We start from the raw sequence: 23,380 nt of genomic DNA, 5'->3' as shown, positions 1-23,380 counted from the left end.
TTATAGTATTTATTAATGTACATTTGCAAAACTGACTGAAAAGCGCATTCGGAAATTTTGTATTAACTGCCTGTTTTTTAATTTTTTTAATTACTGCTAACTAGAATATAATTTTTTACCAGGAAGCTATAAAAATCTGTTTAAAAAAAAAAGTTTGCATATTTAAAAACAAGAATGAGTGTGCACGTGTTGCGTATCAGACTATAGCCTTACCTGAAGCATTTAAGCCTAGGTGGGACCTAACACACTCAGTGGTGACATTAAGTTGCGGAGAGGCAACACATGCTATAACACTTCTTCAATTTTGCTGTTGTCTGCAAAGCTGGGTTAGGTGAGCAGCAGGGTTTCACATTTACGGACGCAAACCTTCCTGCTTCGCACCTCATGATACCCTCTCATATCCACCATAATAGAGTCTGAGAATCACCAGCTCCATTTACGTGCAGCTAATGAAAAAACAGTGCCAGGAACAGAAGCCACAAAAATAGCAAATGTAATAAAAGGCTTGGTGAAGAAAATGATGAGCAAGTTTGGGTGCAGGAAGGTAGTCGAAGTAAACAGGTAGTGTGCAAAAAAATGAATGAATCACTTGTTATTTGCTATTAAAAATATAGTTTTTTGAAATCACTATCAAACACAAACAAAATGTTTCTTTTTTCCCCCCTCCATATCTTTAGGATCCTTTACTACCTCTGGGCATCTGTAGGATGCTTTACCTCCAACATAAGTTGTGTCATTTACCCCTGTCAGTGCTGTTCTAGCCAGTGATATGTGCTAACAAACCCAGGTGAATGTGGTTAGCCTCACCTCCTAATGCGCTAATAAATGCAGCGGTTTAACAAACTGCTTTTGATGTTAATATATGCGCCTTCACCTTCCTGTGACAAGGTGAGGTAGTGAGATCAGGTAAACAAGACACTGCAGCTGGAGGGTTGACGTACACAGCCGCCTGTGTCTTTGGCTACATGTGTAAGTGTTCCAGCTCATGCCACTCAACTCTTTTCAACTTGAAATTAGAGCAGATGTCCCTGAATCTATTTTAAGTTTTGCATAAACTAACAGATGTTCAGTCAAAGCCTATTAAGAGAACTTTAAAAAGAAATAGAGGTAAAAAAGTTCTTTAGAATATGTACAATTCCTTTAAAACTATCAGGAGACAAGCAGCCATCTTTGCATAATCAGACCACTGATTATTACACACATTTTACAGGTAATGAGACAGAATTGCGACATTGAACGTAGCACTGACCTGTCACGGCTCCGTCGGGAGGGAAAAGCAGCATTGCAGCCAGCCACAGTGCACATGTGCATCTCTTTAAGGTGCACGTTCTTGTAGTGCAGTTTCATACTGTAGGAGCTCTTGAAGCTCTTCTTGCACACATAGCAGATCTTGGGATCAGGACTTGAACACGGATCCCCTTCCGGTGATTGGGAAGAAGGGAACTTGGGTGGACTGGCACCGTATCCTATCGAGGAGATATGGTGCCAGCTCTCATGCAGAGCTGCCATGCTTGCAGCAGCAGCTGCTGCTGCTGCCATGCCTCCATTATAGAGGCCGTATTGGCTCATGCAGAACATGTCGTAAGATGGATCGTTGAGTTCTTCTTTAATCTTGATGGGAGGATGGTGAGGGGGGGGCGAGGAATGGCCGTTTCCTTCTACTTCTTTTCTCATGTGGGTTTCATGACCACTTTCACTGTCCAGGACTTTGTCCTGGCCTCTTAGACCCCTGTTGTGCTTTTGCTCTTCCTCTGCATCCATTAGCTCATCTCTGTAGAACATCTTTGAATCAGAGGTTTCTGACTCGTTTTCAAAGTCTCTCTCATTGTCTTGATCCTCTGATGTGAAGCTGTCCATACATCGTAGCTCAGAAGCACCACCCCTGCTGTCACTGCCAGTCCCTTCCCTGCATTCATCTTCACTCTGCCTCATCATTCCTCTGAGAGCTAGGCCTGGGCTCATCTCATCCTGAGAGGGAGAATGCTGTCCACTACCACCGCTTTGGTGTCCGTTGCCACTGTTGTTTTTGCTGTTACAGTTTCCATTGATTTTGATGTTGTTGTGCAAAAGAGATGTTTGGTGATTGAGGTTATGATGTATACTATTATCGTCATCTTCATCTTTGTCCTCATATTCATCTGCAACATCAATCACTTCCTTTTCAATCTTAACTGGCATACTGGATTTACGAGGTTTCTTTTTGGGTGTGGGGTCACTGTTTATACTGAGGTCTTGACTGGCACTGGAGGTGGCTAGCCGGTGTGACAAGGGACCTGCTTCTGACATGTGCATACTATTGTGTGATGCAACCGATGCAGCAGCAAGTATCTGCTGTTGCTGGTCCATCAGGGCGGTGCTATTGGTAGAGGTGGGCATGATGGGACTGGTTGGCAGTGACACTGGGGAACTGACGAGGTCTGCTGGGGACACTAGAGTTCGATAAAATGGGGGCACTGGTTGAACTGGCTGGACCGACTTCAGGGATGGGAATACCAGTTGACTTGGAAGAGGAGACTGAAGCAAGGGGTCTACTGGAGGAGTAGTGAAACCCAATGGTGGTCTTCCTGGGCTGGTGAGTGTAAAGCCACCATTCTTGCTGCTTGAGATGACAGGTGTACCAGTGGTGGAGTTGGCACGAATAAGGTCCTTGTCACGGTTATTCCGCAACATGGGCATGTGCAACCGGGGATTAGGATTGGCACTATGTCGGTTACGGCTGCGCAAAGAGCTAAAGACCATATTGCATCCTTCAATGGTGCAACGGTGTTTAATTTTCAAGTGTACAGCATTATAGTGTATCTTCAATGTGCCTTTGTCGTAAAAGGTTTTTCCACAGGAGTTGCAGCACACGCGACCCTTTCGTGAGGTTGTTCCCATGCGTCGCATACGGTGATGCATCTTGGTGGAGAAAGTTGAGTGTGAGATAGTTTTGGAAGGTTCATCTTTTATAAACTGATGATGAACCTGGTGGTCACTCAGGTTGTTTAGTTGTTGAGGTTGACTTTGGGATTGCTGTTGGCTCTGCTGTTGTTGCTGAAGTTGTGTTTGCTGTTGTTGCTGCTGAGCTTGCTGAGTAGAAGGGGAAGGGGAAATTGGCGATCCACAGTTGCTGGGTTCTTTCTTGGGTTCTGTGTTATTGTTCATGGCTCCTAAAACTCCTCGACTAGGGCTCTGACCAGTGCGGAACGGTGATAGAGATACCTCTGACTCACTGGTCTCCACTTGTTCTCCTTGATTTGGTAGGCTGGGCTCCCGCAGCCGCATGGAAGACTGCTCCAAAGAGAGCCCGTTTGGAGGCAAACCAAGCATGGGGGCAGAGACTGGGTTGATATACTGGAATGGCAGAAGGAATGCTAAACTGTTAGGGATATTTTCAAAGTGGTGAATGCTTGAAGGGCTACTATTTTCTATATGTATGGAGGAGAGCCCTGGACTGCGTGTCCTGTTATTACTTTCAATGAATGTCCTGATTCCAGAGTCTGTCTTGGACGAGGGTACAGTAACAGCCTGACCTTCTTTCTCCTGAATGGCCATCAGTTCTACGATGGACTTGGTCTCACCAAAGCGCAGGAACTGCTGCAGGGTGATAATCTCCTCTTCTCTGGACATGATAGTCCAACGATCCAGTACCTTGCCTGCTGCATCCTACATGTCCAAAAACGACAGAAAAAAATACAAATATTAAAAGACTCTGAATTGCCTCAGTTTTTCATAATCATGGAATAGGTTCATTACTAAAATTCAGATGTTGCAAAACATTTTCTCCGCTTCCTGTTCTCATTCGTTTTATTATTATTTTTTACATTATTATTTTTGATTTGTATACTACACACTTGCAATAAAATCTTAAGGCTGAGTCATATAGCCACTACATACTCTTTTGGGCATGTTCCATGTATGACATTTCAGTCTTTTATGATACATTCATAAGTGTTTCTTGCTTTAGTCATTCGCCTATGTGCGCAGATGTCCATCGAGGGTTACGGCCAACGGGTCTTCACCCGAATTCGGTTTTGAATTTCTGCTGTTCAGAATTTTTGGCCTATTGAGTATTACGCAGTATACGTGTATTTTGCGTAGTTTATATGCAAATATTATATAATCTATATGTAATCCTAAATAAATCTGATGCAATTGTCCGTGCCTTTTGTGAGATTATGAAACAAATTTGTGTCTTCCAACGACCGTTCCACTTATGTCTAACAGAGTTTTCATGTACCACTGATGTAGAACCTTTACATCGGATATACGGCGCACATATTACGTACAAAATATGTAATTGACGCACAAATCACTAATGGATTGCATATAAACAGTGCAATAAGCACGCACAGTCTTTTTCCATATTGATTTACGTGTTCCTTGCATGGTTTATTTGTACTTCTGTGGTTGTAATGTGATTCATTCGTGAAACATCTGTGAAAATTTCACATAATTTTTTTTTTTTTTTTTTTCTCTTTTCTTTATTTTGCACATTTCTTTTGCACATCTCTTTACCTGCACTGTTTTGTAAATAGCTCTTTAAATTATACCACATTTTCCTTGTTCTCTTTTTTTATTTTTATTTATATTATTCTTACTCTTTTTTTCCTGTCAGTTGTTATGGTAACGAACAAATTTCCCACGTGTGGGATCAATAAAGTATTTCTGATTCTGATTCTGATAATGACTACAAGCTTTTAGACTTTTTCCGTGTATATTCCTGTATGACCTATCTGCAATCGTGCAATTTGTGCAAAATGTACATAGTGGCTGTGTGACATAGCCTTTATGCAGTTGTTAAAAATTTAGTGATTTACAAACATTCATATAAAACACTGAAATGGGCCTTGAACAACTTCCCCCAAATTTTTCTTTTTCCTTGAAAAAATAGTTTAAAACTCCACCAAAAACATTTTTTATGCAAAAAGTCCTACATTTACTTGTAAGACCAAAAACTTTGTTAGAAAAGGGGTATTTTTAATTATTAACACAAGACAATGCTCAACCATGATTGGATGGCATCTCTACTTCTCTGTAGGAATCTAACCAAATGGAGAAAATATATATATACATGTGATAATGTTAAAGGAACTAATGATATAAGGCGTTTGTCTGGAAAAAAAAGGGAAATTTACAAGTGAAACATGAAGATGCAGTGTAAACACTATGGCCCAAACACAGGCTCCTGGGAGACCAGTAACAAGTGGAATCAAGGGAGTAATAGAAGCGATGACAATTAGTCATACTGAAATGATAACATTTCTTATGTGCTCCCAGCTGCTGGCGCCTATAAAATATAAATGGCAATACTGGTGAGTAGAAAGCTGTAAAAACCAACATCACAAAGCACAAAGGGCCCTGTGAGGAGAAAACAGAAGATAAATGTTTAAAAAGAGACAGCAAAAAAAGAGATCGTATGGGAGAAACATAGAGGAAGAAACAGAGAAAATAAAAGTGTGAGTGGTTTCATATCATGCCCTCAGATATGCTGGAGAAACAGATTCTTCTGAGACGAAACATCAATAGTCACTGGGGTATTTTGTTGTTAAATATACATTAAAAAACATTTTTGTACTTTCATTCTGTGTGCACTCTGGAGTTTTAGCCTGGAGGTATGACTTTAAATTCTAGCCTGAGTACTATTATTCACACTGCATGGCCATCTGGGCATTAGTACTTCCATTTGATTAAACTAAAAAAAAAAAATGAAAGCAAATTAAAAAATGAATCTTTAAATAGTTCTACTACCAGAAGATTTCTTAAGAAATTGTGTTTCTAAGAAGTAAGGCAGTCTGACATTATTCACACACAACTAAATTGTGCTACACAGTTAAACACAATAAGGTATCCAACTCAGCTTTGAACATCTTTAAATGCAGTTTTTAGTCTTTTAAACAGTGTCTCTGATTTGAGATCTGTAAAAAATAACGGATGTTTAATTTAACTATAGCCCAATTTGCATTTTTTTTTCAATGTCCCTGCCATCAGTTCCACTTTCAAGTTTAAAGACCACGCCATTTGTGAATGACCTGCTCTGCAACAATGATGTAAATGTTAAGTCTAAAAATACATGCTATATGTATTTGATTTTGAATATATATGAAAAAGCAGTATATGTAAACAAATCATTACAATGATATCAAGATTAAATTATTCAAAAACGTCTTTATAACAATATTTTCTTTTGGTTCAAACATTTTTTGCATTATATTTTTCACTCCTTAAATGATAAGAAAATAATAAAAAACACTTTTTTTTGGCAATCTGCATGTCTAAGAACTAATTCTTAGAGGAAAATTTATTTTTATAGTCAAGATCAGGGATGGACAAACTTTTTAACTCGTGGGCCGCAATAGGTTCTAAAATTTATCACAAAGGGCCAGACTAGGATCAGATGCGATAACTGACCTCTTAACAGAAAGAAATAACATTAAATCTGAACAAACACATGCTTTAATTTTAATTGAAAATCAAAAATATATATATATATTTGGAATTTTTATTTACAAACCCTCTGTGTTTATCATTTTACGGTCAGTTGCTTCCATGGGTTGATGTCTCTCCGGAAAAAACTTTTACTTTTAAAAAATTAAAGTAATGCTGCATTCATGTGGTGTTGGAATGATTGAAAAAATGACTGTCCAACTCAAAAAGCACACAGGAATGTTGACACCAAATCCTCCAACACTACATGAATGCAAAAAAAAAAAATGTCTGCACCAAAACAAAGGTCAATTTAATTGTAGTGCACCAACTATGAGGAGACATCAGAATTACAGAGAAAATAAATTATTAATAGGGATTATATAATTTATTCCAGTTTGGCCAGATTTAATACTTTAACGGGTCACTATGGTCGTAGTTTACCCACCCCTGGTCAAGATGCACTTAAACAGGGTCATTCAAAAGGGGTTTATTCAGACATACCTTTGGTTTGTCTGAAGATTAATAACCCCTCTTGTTAAAGTAAAATATGTCCAACACAAGAGGCCCTCAGCTCTCATCTGTCTGCCCAGCTGTTGGACAGGACAAGTTAAAAAAAATAAAAAAATAAAAAATAAAAAATAAACAGGGTCATTCCTGGAGAAAGGATTTTATAAAAACACAAACATGGAAGCCAAGCTACCATAAATGAATAAAATATACTAGCTTTATTTTTTGGCATGGGTGACGCTAATTTGTCATTTTTCCCTTTAAAAGTATTAATTCACATGTAAAATAATGATACGGTCAAATACAAAAGGCATAAAATATGCCAAAATACATATCTAATGAATGTTGACACACACCTCAAGGCAAACACATGCCACTATAATCTTTACTGCTATAAGTTTCACAACTCCACTCCCCTGCATTAGCCTAGTGATGCTGCTGCTAAAGAAACAAATATGCCATTGGAAGCACTTTTACAAGTAGGCACTCATCTTCCAATTAGCTTAATGTGGCCCTCTCCCCCCTATATTTTCCAGGCGTGCTCCACCTCTTCTTGTACACTCCCTCCAGTAAAATCTCATTAATCCACCCCTCCCCATTTCCCATAGTGCTATGACATATTAGTCCGTCATTATGCATCCCTGAGTCCTTTAAACAATGCAGCTAAACCTCTGTTTGCCGGGTTAATGACTATTAGCCAATAATTACAGGAGAGAGGCGATGGGGTACCCTACTTTATCTGGTCGACAGCTTCTGCTGTTAGTTTATTTTATCCGCCTGCCTTCACGTCTTCCAGAACTAATCTGGAAACCTTTGTATTTATTTATCGCTTTGCTGCTGCGCTGTGTTCAGAATACACAGCTGTCTTTAATATTGTCGAGCTGGAGGGCTGTGCAGTGGGTGAAGAGTGAGATAAACCGCCAACAACGACGATGAGCAAATGATGGGCTTGTCATGCGCTGGGCAACAACTGTCAGTAAAAACAAATCAGGCGGTTATGCAATTAGCAGGTTATTTGATTGGTCATATTAGGAGGCAGGTCGTTTTGATTATCATAGCTTACATGATGAGTTCTTAGCAATTTAACATGTATGAGCTTTTTATGAATTCTAACTCATATTTGAATGAATCTTGAAGTAAGGCAAATAGAAATGATTGTTTTCATTATTTATATTATTGATGTGTGTCCGGAAAAAACAACTAAAATTCCTAGATGATGCCCTGTCGGATCCATACAAACACAAGAGTAACCACACTGATCACAAGACAGTTCACATGCCACAGGGAAAATCAGTTCTCACAATGGCAAAGTGAACCATGGGAACCACATTGATTCACCAATCACCTTGCAGTGCATGCGATCTCCTCTGAGCCTCCAGGGAATCCCCATTGATCTCCAGTCCCGCTCTCAGATATAGTTTCTTTAAAAAACACACACACGCTCTTTTCCTGTGTTTGCCACTTCAAGGGAGGTTAAGCAGAAGTTCCTTGTGATCTGAGAAGGTCTTGAACCTTGACACCTTCTTTTTCCATATTCTGCCTCCCTCTCCAACTCCATATTGGGAAGTATGAATAATGCAGAGAAGCTAGTGGCGAGGAGACGCCGTGGGGAATGGGTTCATGAGAAACCCACTGCCCGGAGCCATCACATAAGAGGGCAAGAGCTCCCAAGACACAGCCTGCTCGTCCAGTGGCTTCCCAGTGGCAGGTCAGAGATCACATGTGAACAAGGAATTCCTCTTCTTCCTTTGTGATGAACCAAAGAAAAAAGGCGAACTGCAAAAGGGTTGCAGGTGGGGGGACATTTGTAAGACCCAAAAAGGTCAACATTTACATCCTGTGATATAGTAAATGTCTTCTTTATTGGCCTCTCATCAAATGTATCAGTTATAGACATAAACCTAAAATATTTCAAAGAACAGGACCATGAAGCTGTGACTTTGTAATGTCCAGTAAATTGCAAGTAATAAAACAATTGTTTAAAAGTTGGTTTGTATTTAAAAAAGCCTGAAAGATATCTACATCAATACACAAACAAACAAATTTGTGTATGTTAATTTTGTTCATTAAAGTAAAGTAATCATGGATTAGAACATTATGTTTTATATTTTCAGCTTTTATTTAAAAAGGTTTTTGCTATATAATCATTTATTTCTCATATATGGCTAAAAATGTTCAAAAAATAAAGATTTAAGACTTCCAAAATAGCTCTTCTTAGCTACTAAAACATTGTAAAATTAATAAATTAAATTCCATGACGTCTTTTACCATATAGTTGTAATATTTCTATAAATATTAAGATTTTAATTATAACTGATGTGAAACAAGATAAAACAAAACTAAAAGTGAAAACCCAGTTTTATGCACTTTTCCTCTGTGTGTGTGAGAGAGTGTGTGTGTGTGTGGGGGGGAGTGTTAAATGTGATGGTGGGAAGAAAATAGCACCACCTCCTATTGGAAAATGCACTTGATGCTTTCCAGTTTGATTTCTTCTTTATCATTTTATGAAGAATGATGCACAGGGCATTGCCTTGGTTAATAATATGCTCATCGCACCTAGAGAAGAGTGTTTGCTGATCTCCAGCATAAGTAAATGTGAAAAGGCCAAAGGGGTTATTCTGCCATACCAGACACATTGATCAACTAACAGGCCACAAGACACCCTGCTTTCACCTCTCAGCCTAATTCAACTCACAGCTTTTGTTAAAAATTCATGCCTGTGTGATCGTTGTTGCCACAGGCTCACTAATCGACAGAGGTGAGACTTATGGCCACCTAAAGCGCAGTTCAAGATTGTTAGGAAGGTGGATGTATGAGATGAAGGGGTTTTAGAGAAATTCTGCCTCCACTGCCTTTTTTTACTATAAGGTAACTAAATTTTTTTTACTTATCCTCCTTTTCACTTCCACCACCTTTATTAAAGTTCAAAAACTACCCTCGACATTTTACAGAATAGCTTTTACCCAGCTGTGCTGAGGAACAGTAATAGTAGTTGGTGTGTAAAACTCAGCGATCTAACACAGAACTAGAATGAATGACTCTGTGATGAGAGGTGGAGTGATAGAAGCGGTGAGGGAACGTCTGAAGTTTCACATTAATTGAGGATGATTCGTATGATCCGCTGGGCCTGTACGTAGCGGCCAGGGTCTGTCGCAGGCCTGGGAGACAGATGTGGGGGCCTCTGTGCTCCCTCCAGGGCCAAAACGAAGCAGTGAAGCAGCTAAGAATTGCTCTGTCTTTTCTGTGTGTGTGTGTGTGCGTGTGTTTTGTTATAAATGCTTCTTTGTCCGACTTATTTCACATCTCCTTTGTCTTGTTACTGCTCTGGCAGGGGGTCATTACAGAGTAGGTGCATTAACATATGCGCACATTTGCTCTTTGCCTCCGTAATTGTGTGGCTGCACTGTGTCCTAATCCATTACTTGTTTCTATCCTCTATAAAATGTACATTATAACCAATAATGACTAGCAAAATTTTGTCTTTACCATATTAATAAGGTAAGTGGAAAAAGGATATTGGAAAATTTTGGCTTAAACGCGTTCTCTTGTACTGTTTATTAAAGACCCATTCTGATGAAAATCATGTTTTTTGTGTTTTTAACTTTTTTTTGTGTCATTTTACCCATGATAGAGGACATATATGAAGAAAATTAAGCTCTGAATTTTCATTTAAATTGTAGTGAAAGAGGAGCAGACGAAATAAATGCAGTTAGAAAAAGCTTGTAAGTGTGATGTAAAGGCTATTTCGGCAAGCCACAAGCTGCCTGCTCTGCTCCATTCTGATGCATTCACTTCCAGACGACTAGATCGATGTATGTCCAATATATTTCTCGCCATTTTTGTTACACCAGTAATGTTAAGGCCCGTACACACCGGGACGAATATTCGCCAGGCGTTATTCGCCAGCGTTTTTCGCCACGTTTTTTGTGTTCACACCCAGGCGATTTTCGCTGACGATGAGTGGAGTGAACATGCAATTTCATTCCCTGACATTAGATGGCGCTTAATGTAAAACAGAAATACTCCTGTACACAAGGTGGCGCTGCGCAACTTTACGCTTCTTAAAGTCGCTTTTCACTCAGAAGAAGAGAGCAAGTATTTACACGCTTGTCAGAATCAAACAAAGAAAACATGAATATTTCAAGCACCAGTAGCTCCAACTGGTGCTTGGTTCGGGGATGTTTTAGAATGTCCGTCATTATTGCTTCGCGGCTGTGTAGACGCTACTTGGCGTCTATCTTCTTCGCTGGTATGTGTGCTCGGCAAGGCAGTTTTGTGTTTGAGCGCCCCCAAGTTGTGTTTTACTGTAACTTCAGAAGCTCCAGACACGTGAGCAAAAGCGCCATTCTCATTGGTCGAGTAGATTTCGACGCGACGCGTCGAAAAAAAAAAACGAACCCGAGGCGTTTTTTTTTTTTTGACGCTTTGTCGCGTGGCGTTTTTTCGCGTTGGTGTGCACACTCTCATTGGTGCCCTTTGTTTAGTCACGAGGCGTTAAACGTCGGCGAAAATCGCCGGCGAAATTCGTCCCGGTGTGAACAGGCCTTTACTCCACACAAACTGTCCCGGCCACAACTCAGAGGGGAATTTCTAATGAACTCCTGCCGATCTGCAGAAACTATTTCAGAAAATGACAATTTTTTTATTTTTGTGTAAAACGGCTTGATCAAAATAAAAATAAAAACACTGTAATTATTTTACAGAAGATGATCGGAGTGGAACTTTAAATGTTAAGTAAACAGATTAAAACCACAAAATGTCCTACATTTAAAAAATAAATTCCTTTTTTATTATATTTCTGCTCAGTATCTCTACACATTGAAAATATTCTACTCTTTCAAAGAGCAGCATAAAAGGAAACATTTAAACACACAAAGGATTGTGGATTATAGGTGAGCCAGCCAATTCTTTCTGTTCTGGTCTGGAAGGAAACAGATATACGTGTGTGTAACATGTAGACACACTACATTAGAGCAGCTTTTCAGTCTTCTCCTGTGCTTTTGCTGTGCAGCACGCAGGAGGAAAGAGAATAAGCTAATGGACTCTTTATTTAATGTGATCAGAGCCATTATTGACATGCTGCCAGGAAGATGCAAGACCATTAACTCAAGTCTCTCTCTTTCTCTTTGTCTCTCCACCTTTCTGGTACCTTCCCTCCAGCCCACTCCTTTGCCCGACAATATTTCACTGCCTGACTGAATCTCATACGGAGGGAAAACCCACTGGGGGCTCAGGCACCCCAAAGGAATGTAAGTCTGTCATATTAACTCCAAATCTATGAAACAAGCTCTGCTGACAACAGTGGCAGGTGTTCCTCAGTACTTAACACAAATAAATGACATTTGAATCTACTTATGTTTTCACAATATGCCACAGAGTAAATCAATTAAATTTGATGCAAAAGTTTACATTTTTAATGGTACATCCTGAGTTTGAAGTTCAACTTTTTAGCTTTGGACTGATGAAACGTGCTGTTCACTCTACTGGATTTTATTTTCATTTGGTGTGTTAGTTTAAATCTGCCTCTAAAAGGCCTTCATTTGATCTTTAAGGGGAAATATCCCCTGCTCAAATTTGATGGCCTTCATAAAGGATTTTGCTAAGTGTAATATGTCATCGCAGGTTAAACTATGACTCAAAACAGAGAGCTGGGAATTGTTAAATGGCAAAAGTAATTCCTATTTTTGAGAACTAATGCAGCGTGAAAACCCTTTACTGTCAATTCCAATTTCTAAAGGAAAAGTCACAGCTTCAGAACAGCCAGCAGAAGGTGATAAAAACACAATTTGAACAGTGAAGAAAACCTAATCAGCACACGGAATAAAAGGACTAGATTATGCATAAGCATTTAGGTTAAAGGATATATACATGTTTTATCTAGCTAAAATACTACATTAATTTAATAAAATCACGATGAAACACTTTTTAAAAAAGGGCTTAGATTGCAGCAGTGTACTCTTATAACCCCTTCTTTTGAAATTAAGGGCTGTAAATTGGCTTCCTCATCTTCAATTGTACCAGCATGGCTGCAGTGTAACTTACACTGTAAACCAGCACAAATCCATCCTTGTGGTCCAGAAGATCACAACCGAAAAACATTCTTCTGCATACACGTGCGTGAGTCTGTGTGTGATCTCAGGTCTCTGAGGATATGGTTCCAGGTTCCTGAGTCTGTCTATTGTCATAAATTCAATGAGTTGATGGTGATTAGTGGTGATTAGTTTCAGGAAAAATAAACACTATATCCATCTGGTGCTGCCTCTTTGTATCGTATACACCAAGAGAAGCTTTAGACCATCAAAATACAAAACACACAATGATAACAGACCACCAAAAAAAGGAAAAAAAAGATGAAGTACACATTCCATACTACTGCTCTGGGTCTGTACACACAGTTGTGAACAGGCATAGACAGCATCATCTTACAGATTAATATAATATTTTTTTCTTTGGATTATATTGATAGAGAAAGACCCATCCCAATGAAAATCATGTTTTTGGTGTTTTTAGCTCTTGCAGCATTTTTTTCATCATGGAGAACATATATAAACAAAATTAAGCTTAAAATTGTGTTTGAGTATTTCCTTATTTAAATTGTTGGAGCAGACGAAAAAAAGGCCTCGGGTTGAAAGCTTGTAGCTGAATTTTCAAACAAATGTGCAAACAAATCCGGCCACAACTCAAAAGCGAATTTCTGATACACATCTGCCGCTCTGCAGAAACTATGTCCTAGAAAACCACACAGATTGTTTGATTTTGGCTAAAAATGACATAATCATTAAAAAACCACTGAGAACACTTTTGAAATAGACCGAAACAGGATGAGAGTGGGTATTCAAAGGAACAAGGAAACGGGTTAGTGGGGTCATTTTAGGACTATGGACGCCTTACAGAATCAGCATTTATTTGTTCCATTCACAGCACATCTGGTCTTTCACACGTTTAATCTATGTCACGCAACTTCTGACTGTGTAGATGTTTATCTAACAAATCATGTTTGTCCTTCAAAGATTATTAATGCTGATTGACTAGTAACCAATTTAAGGTTGCCTGTTTAAAAACATTTTGATAAAAAATTTAGTAGTTTATGAAAAAATATTAAATATCAGATATTAAATATCAGACTGAAAGTTGTCTCTGTGAATGTAGGGGGGTCACACACAGCTTCAATCTTCACTTTCATGCTGCATACTGGGTGTGTACTGTGCAAACGGTAACTCCCTTTTACTTGTCATAAAGCTTCCTTTACTAAAGGTCAACTATTTGGCCCAGCAGCAAATCCCTGGCACCTTTGATGACCGTGTCAGCATGTTGGCTGACCACACAATGTCTGAGCAAGGCCCAGGTGACATATAGGAAATGAAACAAACTGCGGCTCCGTTTGTTCAGACGGGGGGGTACGAGGCCACCTGGTGGCTTGCATCCAGGACCGCCATAGAAAAACTTAACAGCGTTTGGGACTTGCTGACGTTGAGACGTGTTTTTGTTTGCACAAATGCTCAGCAGTGTTTCAATCGAAAGGGAAATGTGATTATGCATTAGAAAATTAAGTAATTGTTGTAATTTGAGTGCATGGCTAATGTTTGTCTTGTGTTTATTCTAATGCCTCATCTCCTGATTCAGATCTGAGTGTAATGTAATCTGTCAGTGTTTGGGTCTGCCCTGGTCTTGTAGTGCTATGCAGTGCACTACTATTGATCCCTTTAGTATTGCTGTCTGCAGGATTCCTGTCAGTAAACCCAATGAGCTGGAGTACCTTCCATTCCCCTTCTCTGTCCTATGTGCCGCTGCAAACTAAACACCTATCACCGAAACTCAATACCGGCAGACTGGACCCAAGCTGTCAGCTAGCAGCAGCCGTCCCGTGTGGCCCCCTGTAAGCTAATTTAGCATCATTGTAGTGTCTCACCTCATAGACATGTGCAAGCCTAATGTGTCATGCTAATATGTCTTTCCATAAGAATTACAAGGCTGTAAGAGGAACCCAGATGCAATAAGTATGGATTAACTAATGTTCAAGTTCTGTCTGCATCTAGTTAGGAGGGAAAGGGAGAGGGAACGATAGTAATAGGCTGTTGCTGAATGTGTCTGGCTGTAGCCCAGAGGTGAGATATGGGCATGGAGGCTTCTGAGATTTCTAAGGAGCTCGGGGAAATAAACTTTGCTCTCTGCTGTTGGAGAAAGGAGGAAAAGGTGGTGGAGGTGTAACATTGAGAAAATGATTAGCGTTGAATGAGAACGATGGAAAGTATGCGATAGGGTGGCAATTCTTTTCTTCTTACTATCTATCAACCTGGAGGGCTGGAAGTGTTTGAGTTAGAGGTCCTGGGGCCCATACCTGGCATGCTTGCCTTTAAGTGTTGGCCTATTAATTTGTGCTGTGGGTGTATGTCCTCCTCACATGTAGGCCACACAATAGTAAAGGAGTAGGATAATTGAAGAGTTTTTGAAAGAAGAAAAAAATTAGTGGCTTGGTTAATAGAAACATGGTCAAACGTGGACGTAATTAGGAACCATGTTGCCACTAACTCTATATATTGATTAGAGATTATTTGTGCTCACCATATATTCCTTTTAGACAAAGTGCCTTGGTGTTTTAATAATTAATTAATCTTTATAACTCATGTTTAATGACTTTAAATGCTACTTCATACCCATTCTACCTGTTTGGTTGGTCCCCCTATTTTTTGCTGTTAAATTGACACTTTAAAAAAGTGTGTTTAATGTAACCCCTTAATAGGTTGTTTGGTTTCCTTCTAATACATAATCCTGTATAACCTTTCGTATCACATTTCTGAGACCCCTATCCCATTAGCCTTATCGAAACCTTCCTTTAAAATCCATTTTATAAGTATATATAACCAGGTCCATGTGTTCTGCCCTGCAGTTCATCATCATTCCACTAGGGGCGGTACAAGGGCTTTTCCTGCTCATTTTAAAATAGCTGCTTCGATGAAATTTTGGCGGGAAATTTTCAAGCTAGTTTTCAAAAATTTATGGTGAAAACTACTCATCCACTTTTATGAAGTTTTCTAAATGTGCACTTGTTGTATTGAAAGAATGTAAAATTTGTTGATAATGAATTCTTTATAACAAAATGTTAAATATGTGTGGATTAAATTTAAGTCAGTGTGTAAATAAGGCGATTTTTGTTTGATTGGAGCAATGTCTACCAAATCACACAATGTATCATAATTTGATACCATATATATCTCATAACTACAATTACAATTACTTTTGAAAGGGACTCTTTCCCAGTGCTTCTTCAGATACTCATTACTTTCAACTAAACATCTGTCCAGACAAATGTGATACTTACTTTAAAGGTATCAGATGAAACAAAAAAACATTTCAGAAGGCTGGTAAGCTTTTGCTTGATCTGCCAAAACAGATAGTAGTGCCCACTTATATACATCTATGCGAAATTAGGCTGAAAATTTAATATTCACAATCAGCCCTCTTGGTCTCTGATTTTGGCGACAGGAATTCCTAAAAGGCCATGTCACTGAAAGAGCTGTGGTCTGGCCATTAAAGGTGCACCTCTCCACAAAGTGGTGTTGCAGTGCTCGAGGCTCTACGCACTGACGAGCACACGAACACACTAATGCATCAAATTTGGTTTTGCTCCTGGAATGCAGCAGGACAGACAAAAACTTTTGGCTCAGTCCTCTCTATACTTTGCATAATTGCTTCTTACGTTTCCTACACAGTGATGGGAACCAGGTCTGTTGATCATCAGATTTTGGCAGACTAACCCACTGCCACATGCACAAAGGGGGTAATTACAAATGTGTTTGCATATGGATGTGTGGAAATGTAGCCTTCCAATCAAACAAACAAAATAAAAAAGAAGGCAAATAAAAGGCAAGTGCATTTATGATTTAACCACAGGTCTAATGGTACGCTGTGAAACGAAAAGCAACAAAACAATAGAGGATATTTCATCTTGTCATTGTCTAATTGCCCATCTGACTGGCTGTGCATTTCCCCTCTTAACCCCTTGAGATGCTCACTAATGGCCCTCACAATGGAATTCTACAGTACCCACGGCGGAGGGACAAATAGGTCAAATTGTGTGTTTGTGTGTGTGGGGTGGGGGTATAAAACTGTATGCACTTGAGCCCCTTGTAATCAAGAGTGAATGAAAGGGAATGATGGACCCACTGAAGCACACAGTCACTGAGAGAAGAGGAAAACGAAGAAGGGGGACTGATGGAGGAGCACCGAGTGCTACTTGCTAAAGTGAAAAATCATGCCACGGTGCCGCAGGAACTGCTTTTGTCCGCTGGGAGAAGTGACTACATCTACGCGGGGCACTCAAGTGCTCTTAAATACACTCGCTTTTGTACCCCACCACCTCCCCCTTTCCCCTCCTTCTACTGTTATACCCTATTCTCCTTCCCTCCTCCACAGTCGTCCCTAGGTCCAAACCAGATACAAATGGCTATTTGCTGTACAACTCCCACATCATGTTAGCGTCTGCTTTGCTTGTCCCTTACAGCATGTAAAACAAAAGAAGAAAATGTGCACTCTCTGTGATGACAAATTGCTTCTCAGATCACAAAAGCCTGCTAAATTGAGATGTCATGGTGCCACAAACGTCTGTGCTGGAAGACGCCGGTTTCCCTGGCAGTAGAGCTTTGAACAGTCATCTTGCAACCTCATGTGTGATTCACCTCTGTAATCAGTTAATTTGCATCCTCCCCGTGCAACACACCATAGCAAATGAAACGTCATTTAAAGATGAGGAAATTACACTCATCATACTTTTTTTTCCAGTTTTCCCTCTAATGAACACTTCCCCTTTCTTAATTTTCTAAAGTAACTATCAAAATTTGATAGTGTTACAACAACAGTAATTATAATACGTGACTGACAAGGGGAAAAGATCAATTCACACTTTTATATCCTGTTCATCCCTAATTGTTTCATGCTGAGACAAAACGCTTACTTCTTGATTTAGCAGAGCCAAATCAAAAAAGTGCGCACTTCTGAGATGAAGGCTGTCGGTGTAAAAGTAATCAGCGGTGCTGCTAGCCGTCACCTGCTGGGGTTAACTTTGTGGTTGCCAACACATTCAGAACACAGATGAAACACAATAGCAGACGAGCCTTTCATTCTCACACCTACAGTTATGGCAGCGTTTCTGTCAGCTGTGCAAAACCCTGTGTGTGTGTGTGTGTACGCCTGCGTGGGAGTGCATGCATCGTAGACATATTTCCCCCTTTAATTAGCACAAGGGAGTCCTGGGGGCAATCAGACTGGAGGTTAATGAGAGGGGGAGCGGAACGGGCTAGGCAGGGGTGGCAAGTAACGCTTAGAATACCACACCACGGCTGGTGTCTAATTCTCCCTTCTCATCACGCTGTCACCCTGAAGGGGCTTCATACTTATGGCACCCACATTGATGTTTGGGCCTGTGACATGTCTATGTGTGGAAGTGCTGGTGAAATCCTTCATGTCTCTGCACCCCTTCTGATCCTTCCACCCACTTTTGCCTTGCATTATCTCTTCCCTCATGTCTCTTTTTCTCTGAAAGGACCAGATGTGACAGCATGTTTCCCATAGCAAAACAGAGCTGCCACAGCGGTCTTGGCATCTGTCTGATCTCAATTGGTGTGCGGCAGTGCTGGTGGGAGAAAAAGCGCAGTCTAGCAGATGTCACTGCTGAGCGGTGCACTGGCAGACAGAGCACAGGCTCAGATCATGAGGCTGTATCGCTTTCACAGTGGCACAGTTTATCCTCTCCAAAAGATTCAATCCATAGGGTAATAATATGGAATCTTACAGTATATTAAAATTTTAAGTTGATTGACTGATAATAAGTGGGCAACTGGTTGGCTGTGGGTAGGATTGGCACATAGGAAACCAGGGTTTGTTTCCCAGGGGGCGTGATGAGCTGAATCCAGTGTGGGTCTTTAGGTTTGTAGACAACCAGACAACCAGATCCATGTATCTCTTGGTTTTCCTCATCTTACTTCACTCGTATTGCTCTAAATTTTACAGCCGGATAGCTCCAATATTGCTTGCCATTTTTGTTACACAGCTAATGTTAAGTTGGGGGTGTGAGGGGCTGTAAACTAGCGGCCGTCTGTGTAAACAGATAGCTCTCAGCAACAGAAAGGGGAAAGGTGTCTTAAGTTGTCCCGCCCACAACTCAAGCAAATTTCTTATGAATTCCTGCTGCTCTGCAAAAGCTATGTCCTAGAAAACGGCACATGTTTTTTGATTTAATCATAATTAAAAGACCGCTGGGAATGCTTTGAAAATAGATCAAAAGAGGATCGAAGTGGGTCTTTAAGGAGCCCTATTGCAGTTGATGACGACTTGAGATTCAACCAGTTCATGGTACATACACACACACACACACACCGACACACACTCAAATGTTGCATTTCCTCACTGATGGATCTCTGATTTGTTTGTCCAAGATTCAATGATAGAAGTGTAGTTACTGCTGCTGTTTTTGCCAAAAAAGGACAATTTTTCGGTTTTGATGGTTATATTAATGTTGTGTGAGTTGTATTACAATTTCCCGTCATGTTCAACTTTCATCATTGAAGGCTCCAGGGTCACATTCATCCAAGTAAAACACCATTTTCATCCAGAGAAAAAGATACTGGCTCCTGCTCTTCTTCACATTTTTGTTCGGGTCTGTTTTTCGCCACACTGGGAATACAAGTCATTCCCTTTAACAACCCACTCCCTCCCCAGCCCTCTGGCTTGGTTTTGTACCTCTCATCCGTTAACAATAATACTTGGCATGTGCACAGATGCAAAGAAGTAACATCTCAGAGAAGAAAAGACCAGAGAAAGGGAAACATACGGGCCATACTGCTCATAAGACTTTTTTTTTGTCAGTTTGAAGCCATTGCTCCCTGAACTCCACCATATAAATTTCCAGTGTGACATCCGTTTCTACTGCTTCCAAGCCGACTCAGGCTCCGTCCCACCAGATTTCCTTCCCAGACACATACTTGGAAAAGTGAAGCACAGACATGGTACCAGATGTAAGCTGCTGTTTCTCTTGTTCATTATTATTTTTTTATTTTCTACTTTTCCATATATATATATTTATATATATTGAAATGTTTTTCAGTATGCGAAAGGTGGATTTCTAAAAAAAGTCTATGAAGAATATGGACTAACATTTGACAAAAGTAATTAATAGTGTATCCAAAGAGGTTTCTGTCACATGTGCACTCACTTACGTACATCTATTGCATACATGCACAAAAAATGAAGCTTTTTGACTGCAAATCAGAGATGCTGTGTGTGTGTGTGTGTGTGTGTGTGTGTGTGTGTGTGTGCGCACAAGTGAGTGGGTTGAAGATGAAGAGAGGGGCCAAAGAGCACAGGGGGATGTTGTGTATCCAACAGATTGAGAGTCAGAGAGCGGGACAGAGCTCAGAGCTTGGCACCGCTCATCTTTGAGTGATGGTAGTTCCTTGGGGTGGAGACGAGGCTTCCTTTAATCTCTCTGTCCTTCCACAAAGAGCAGAAAAAGGGAGAGACAGGATGGTGGCTGAAAGGACTGACACAGAAACATTTGTTGGGTCATGCCCCAGATTCATGGTTATTGTGTATGGCTTATATTTTAAAGTGGAAAATAAGACATGCTGTTTTTTACACCAAATGTGATTTACACGTCAAACTTGCATAGGACGCCTCTCATTCGATGCATGTCAAATTCGCTGCTTGAAGCGTGTCCAAAAATTTGTTGATAAACGTGACGCCCCAGAGGCTTGTGGGAGGATCTACTGACTAAATTTGTTAACCTCATCACTACATGGAAGCATTGAAGTATGATGTTGAGAGATTAGGTTTATTTATTTTGACTAGCTCTACAAAATCACGTCTCCGTGTCTGGGTTCATGAGATCATCTACAGACTCTCCCAGTACAGTGAGGTTCACCATCTACTCCAGGAGCTGCTACTGAATGACGACCACTTTCAGCTGTACTTTTGTCTCTTTGTGACCCAGTTTGATGACTTGCTGTCTCGCATTAGTCTAGGGAGTGCTGCCGGACGCCGCACTCAAACCTCGCCCCAGGACCTCTGATTACATCTATACATTGACCTAACATTAAAAGTGGACATCCTGACATGTATATCATGTTTGGTGTAAACAGAGCTTAAGTTGTAACACAAGCATTTTGTTATAATTAAGGAGAAATCAATAAATGCTGAGTTGACACAGCAAGTGTCATTTTGGACTTGCCTGGTTTTATGGGAGCACATGAGTTCTCAGTGGCTTTCTGAGGCACTGACAAGACTTGTTATAAGTCTTTCTAATCCCCAGCAAGTTATTCTTGAAATGTAAGCCATATAAAAATAGCTTTCGTGTTTCTTTTTCTTTAAGTCTGCCCCGAATGAAACAAGGTGTAGGCCCCTTGACTCTGAAAAGCATTTGCAAAAAAAAAAAAAATGTTACCTTAAATGAGTCTGAGCCTCAGAGCTTACTTTAATACAAGATTCGGGTTCGGTGTGCAACACCTGTTTGGACTTAAAACCTAGGGGCCAGTAGCCAGATTAGCAAAACATGTCCATAAAGGGAGAAGGTGGCTCGGCTGACGTTTTGATAAGAGCCGGAGGGTAAAAAAATGGCTGAATTTATTTCAGAGAGCTCTACAACTGATGTGGTCATTATGCAGAGGAATTCATTTAAGTGCTGCACCCAAGAGAAAAGCAAAAGAAAGCGCCCAAAGCTTTCCATTTTCTTCCAGACAAGTTATACTTTTAAAACCAATCCAAATGCATGACTAGACTTGTAAAATATTCCTGATGCTATCAAAAATAAAAGTCCTTAATGTCACCACTGTGGAACACTGAAAAATGAAAAAGGTCGAATTGAAACAAAACAAAAAAGTCTACTTCTCTGGAAATCTTAGTGACATGTTCAGTGTTCAAGCCTGGGAATCTGGGATATCCCTGGAATCTGAAGATATGCCTTTCCTGAGGGACAAAGGGTGTTCAGCTCACAGCACTAAGAATACTTGATCTGAGACTGATCCCTGGAATTTTACCACTGTAATTAGGTTTGTCAGCTCCGTAAAGAAGGAAAACACTTTGTACTGTGTCACCTGAACAAGCTGGATTTTTGTCAGGGATCAAGAAGCAGACAGCACACCACATACCTAAGCAGGCTTTGCTGCTTGGCAAAGGTGTGAGAGAATGCTTAATGCGAGCCAATGGCCCTGACAAAGCCTTTGTCAAACTGTCAAGACTTTTTGGCACTTTTTTACACCCTCTGTGACTTTTTTTTTCTTAGTTAGAAGAGACTGATGGCAAAGATTATCAAAGCAAGTCAAAAAGGATCATACCTCACATTCTCCCCCGTAAGGTCTTTAACTGTGCTAACTGCTGCAAACAGGCAAACAGCAGCCCCTGCATCAAAGTCTAAGCAGCAGTTTTGAGGACCTCTGCTGTGCCACTAGCCCTACGTAAACACAAACATGACTGAGCGTGCATACACACAGCCACGCGACTGTGGTCTCCTAGTAATGGCTTTGTACCTCTTGGGGCCTCGTGCTAAGCGTTCCTTTTCTTATCTTTGTTTATGCAGAGGGCAGATCATCGTGCACAGCTGTGTGCGAGTGCATTTGCACACAGTCTTGCAATCAAGTTGCCTAAAAGTGCACAAGGAATGGAGAACACAAGTATGGGTGTGTGTGTGAGAGAGCGGGGCACTGCCTGGCACCAAAGAAAAAAGCTGGCAAAGGGCCTTAGAAAATGACAGAAAATAGTTCTTGGCTGTTTGTGATTGTGCACCCATGCACACACACCCACACACACACGCACACGCACTCACCCACCCACACACACACACACACACATAGGTTCCAGAAGAAGAGAGAGCAGATCTGAAGTTTTGCTTTGTATTCTGTACGCAAGCATGCTCACTGTAGTCAGTCACCTGTAGCACGGTATTGATAAGCCCTCTTTGGGAGACCCATGCACCGTCTTTGTTGATTTCCTTTCCAACATGCCTTATTGTGGGAGTCGATAGCTTAGATCTGCATGTTGTACAACAAAATTGAGGGCTGGAAAGGTCTGTGAAAGCCACTGGCAGGATGAGCAGTGAATGCTGGGAACTGAGGCATCACTGGGTATTAAACCATCATTTCTGGTGACTCTGCATGATATAGTTTTTACGCCAGCTGCACTCAGCCCTCAGAGAGCCATGCGCCAGTGACAGAACAGCTCACTCGGTGGTCCCAACACTCAGCAACTTACCCATTTAATAAGACAGCCTTAAAGAGGACGGAGCCAAGCTTCTCGACAAAGCTGGTAGACATGTATTTTATGCCTTTTGCCCCATTTTTACAAGAGCCATTTTGTAGGCAGCCCAGGGGTTGACATTTAGCTAAGCGCTGTGCACAAGTGTGTCTCTGCCTGTTAGGTATCCATTTATTATCCATTTATTACTGCTATTAGTTCCTTCTTTCCCCACTTCTCCCCCCTT

The 23,380-nt window shown here is 40.5% G+C and overlaps 1 protein-coding gene across 4 annotated transcripts in view; it reads right to left on the bottom strand.

Moving 5' to 3' along the window:
* LOC101155255 (zinc finger protein basonuclin-2) overlaps positions 1 to 23,380 on the bottom strand; it is a 90,840-nt gene that overhangs the window by 10,171 nt on the left and 57,289 nt on the right. For all 4 annotated transcript variants that reach the window (XM_004065927.4, XM_020703682.2, XM_020703675.2 and 1 more), the window contains one exon: positions 1,250 to 3,645. In XM_004065927.4, coding sequence (XP_004065975.2) covers positions 1,250 to 3,645 — 2,396 coding nt within the window. The remainder of the gene's footprint in view (positions 1 to 1,249; positions 3,646 to 23,380) is intronic.

The sequence above is a fragment of the Oryzias latipes genome, chromosome 1 (genome assembly GCF_002234675.1).
Source record: "Oryzias latipes chromosome 1, ASM223467v1".
Taxonomy (NCBI): domain Eukaryota; kingdom Metazoa; phylum Chordata; class Actinopteri; order Beloniformes; family Adrianichthyidae; genus Oryzias; species Oryzias latipes.
The sequence above is the reverse complement of the archived record's forward strand: the minus strand, read 5'-3'. Positions and strand labels throughout refer to the sequence as shown.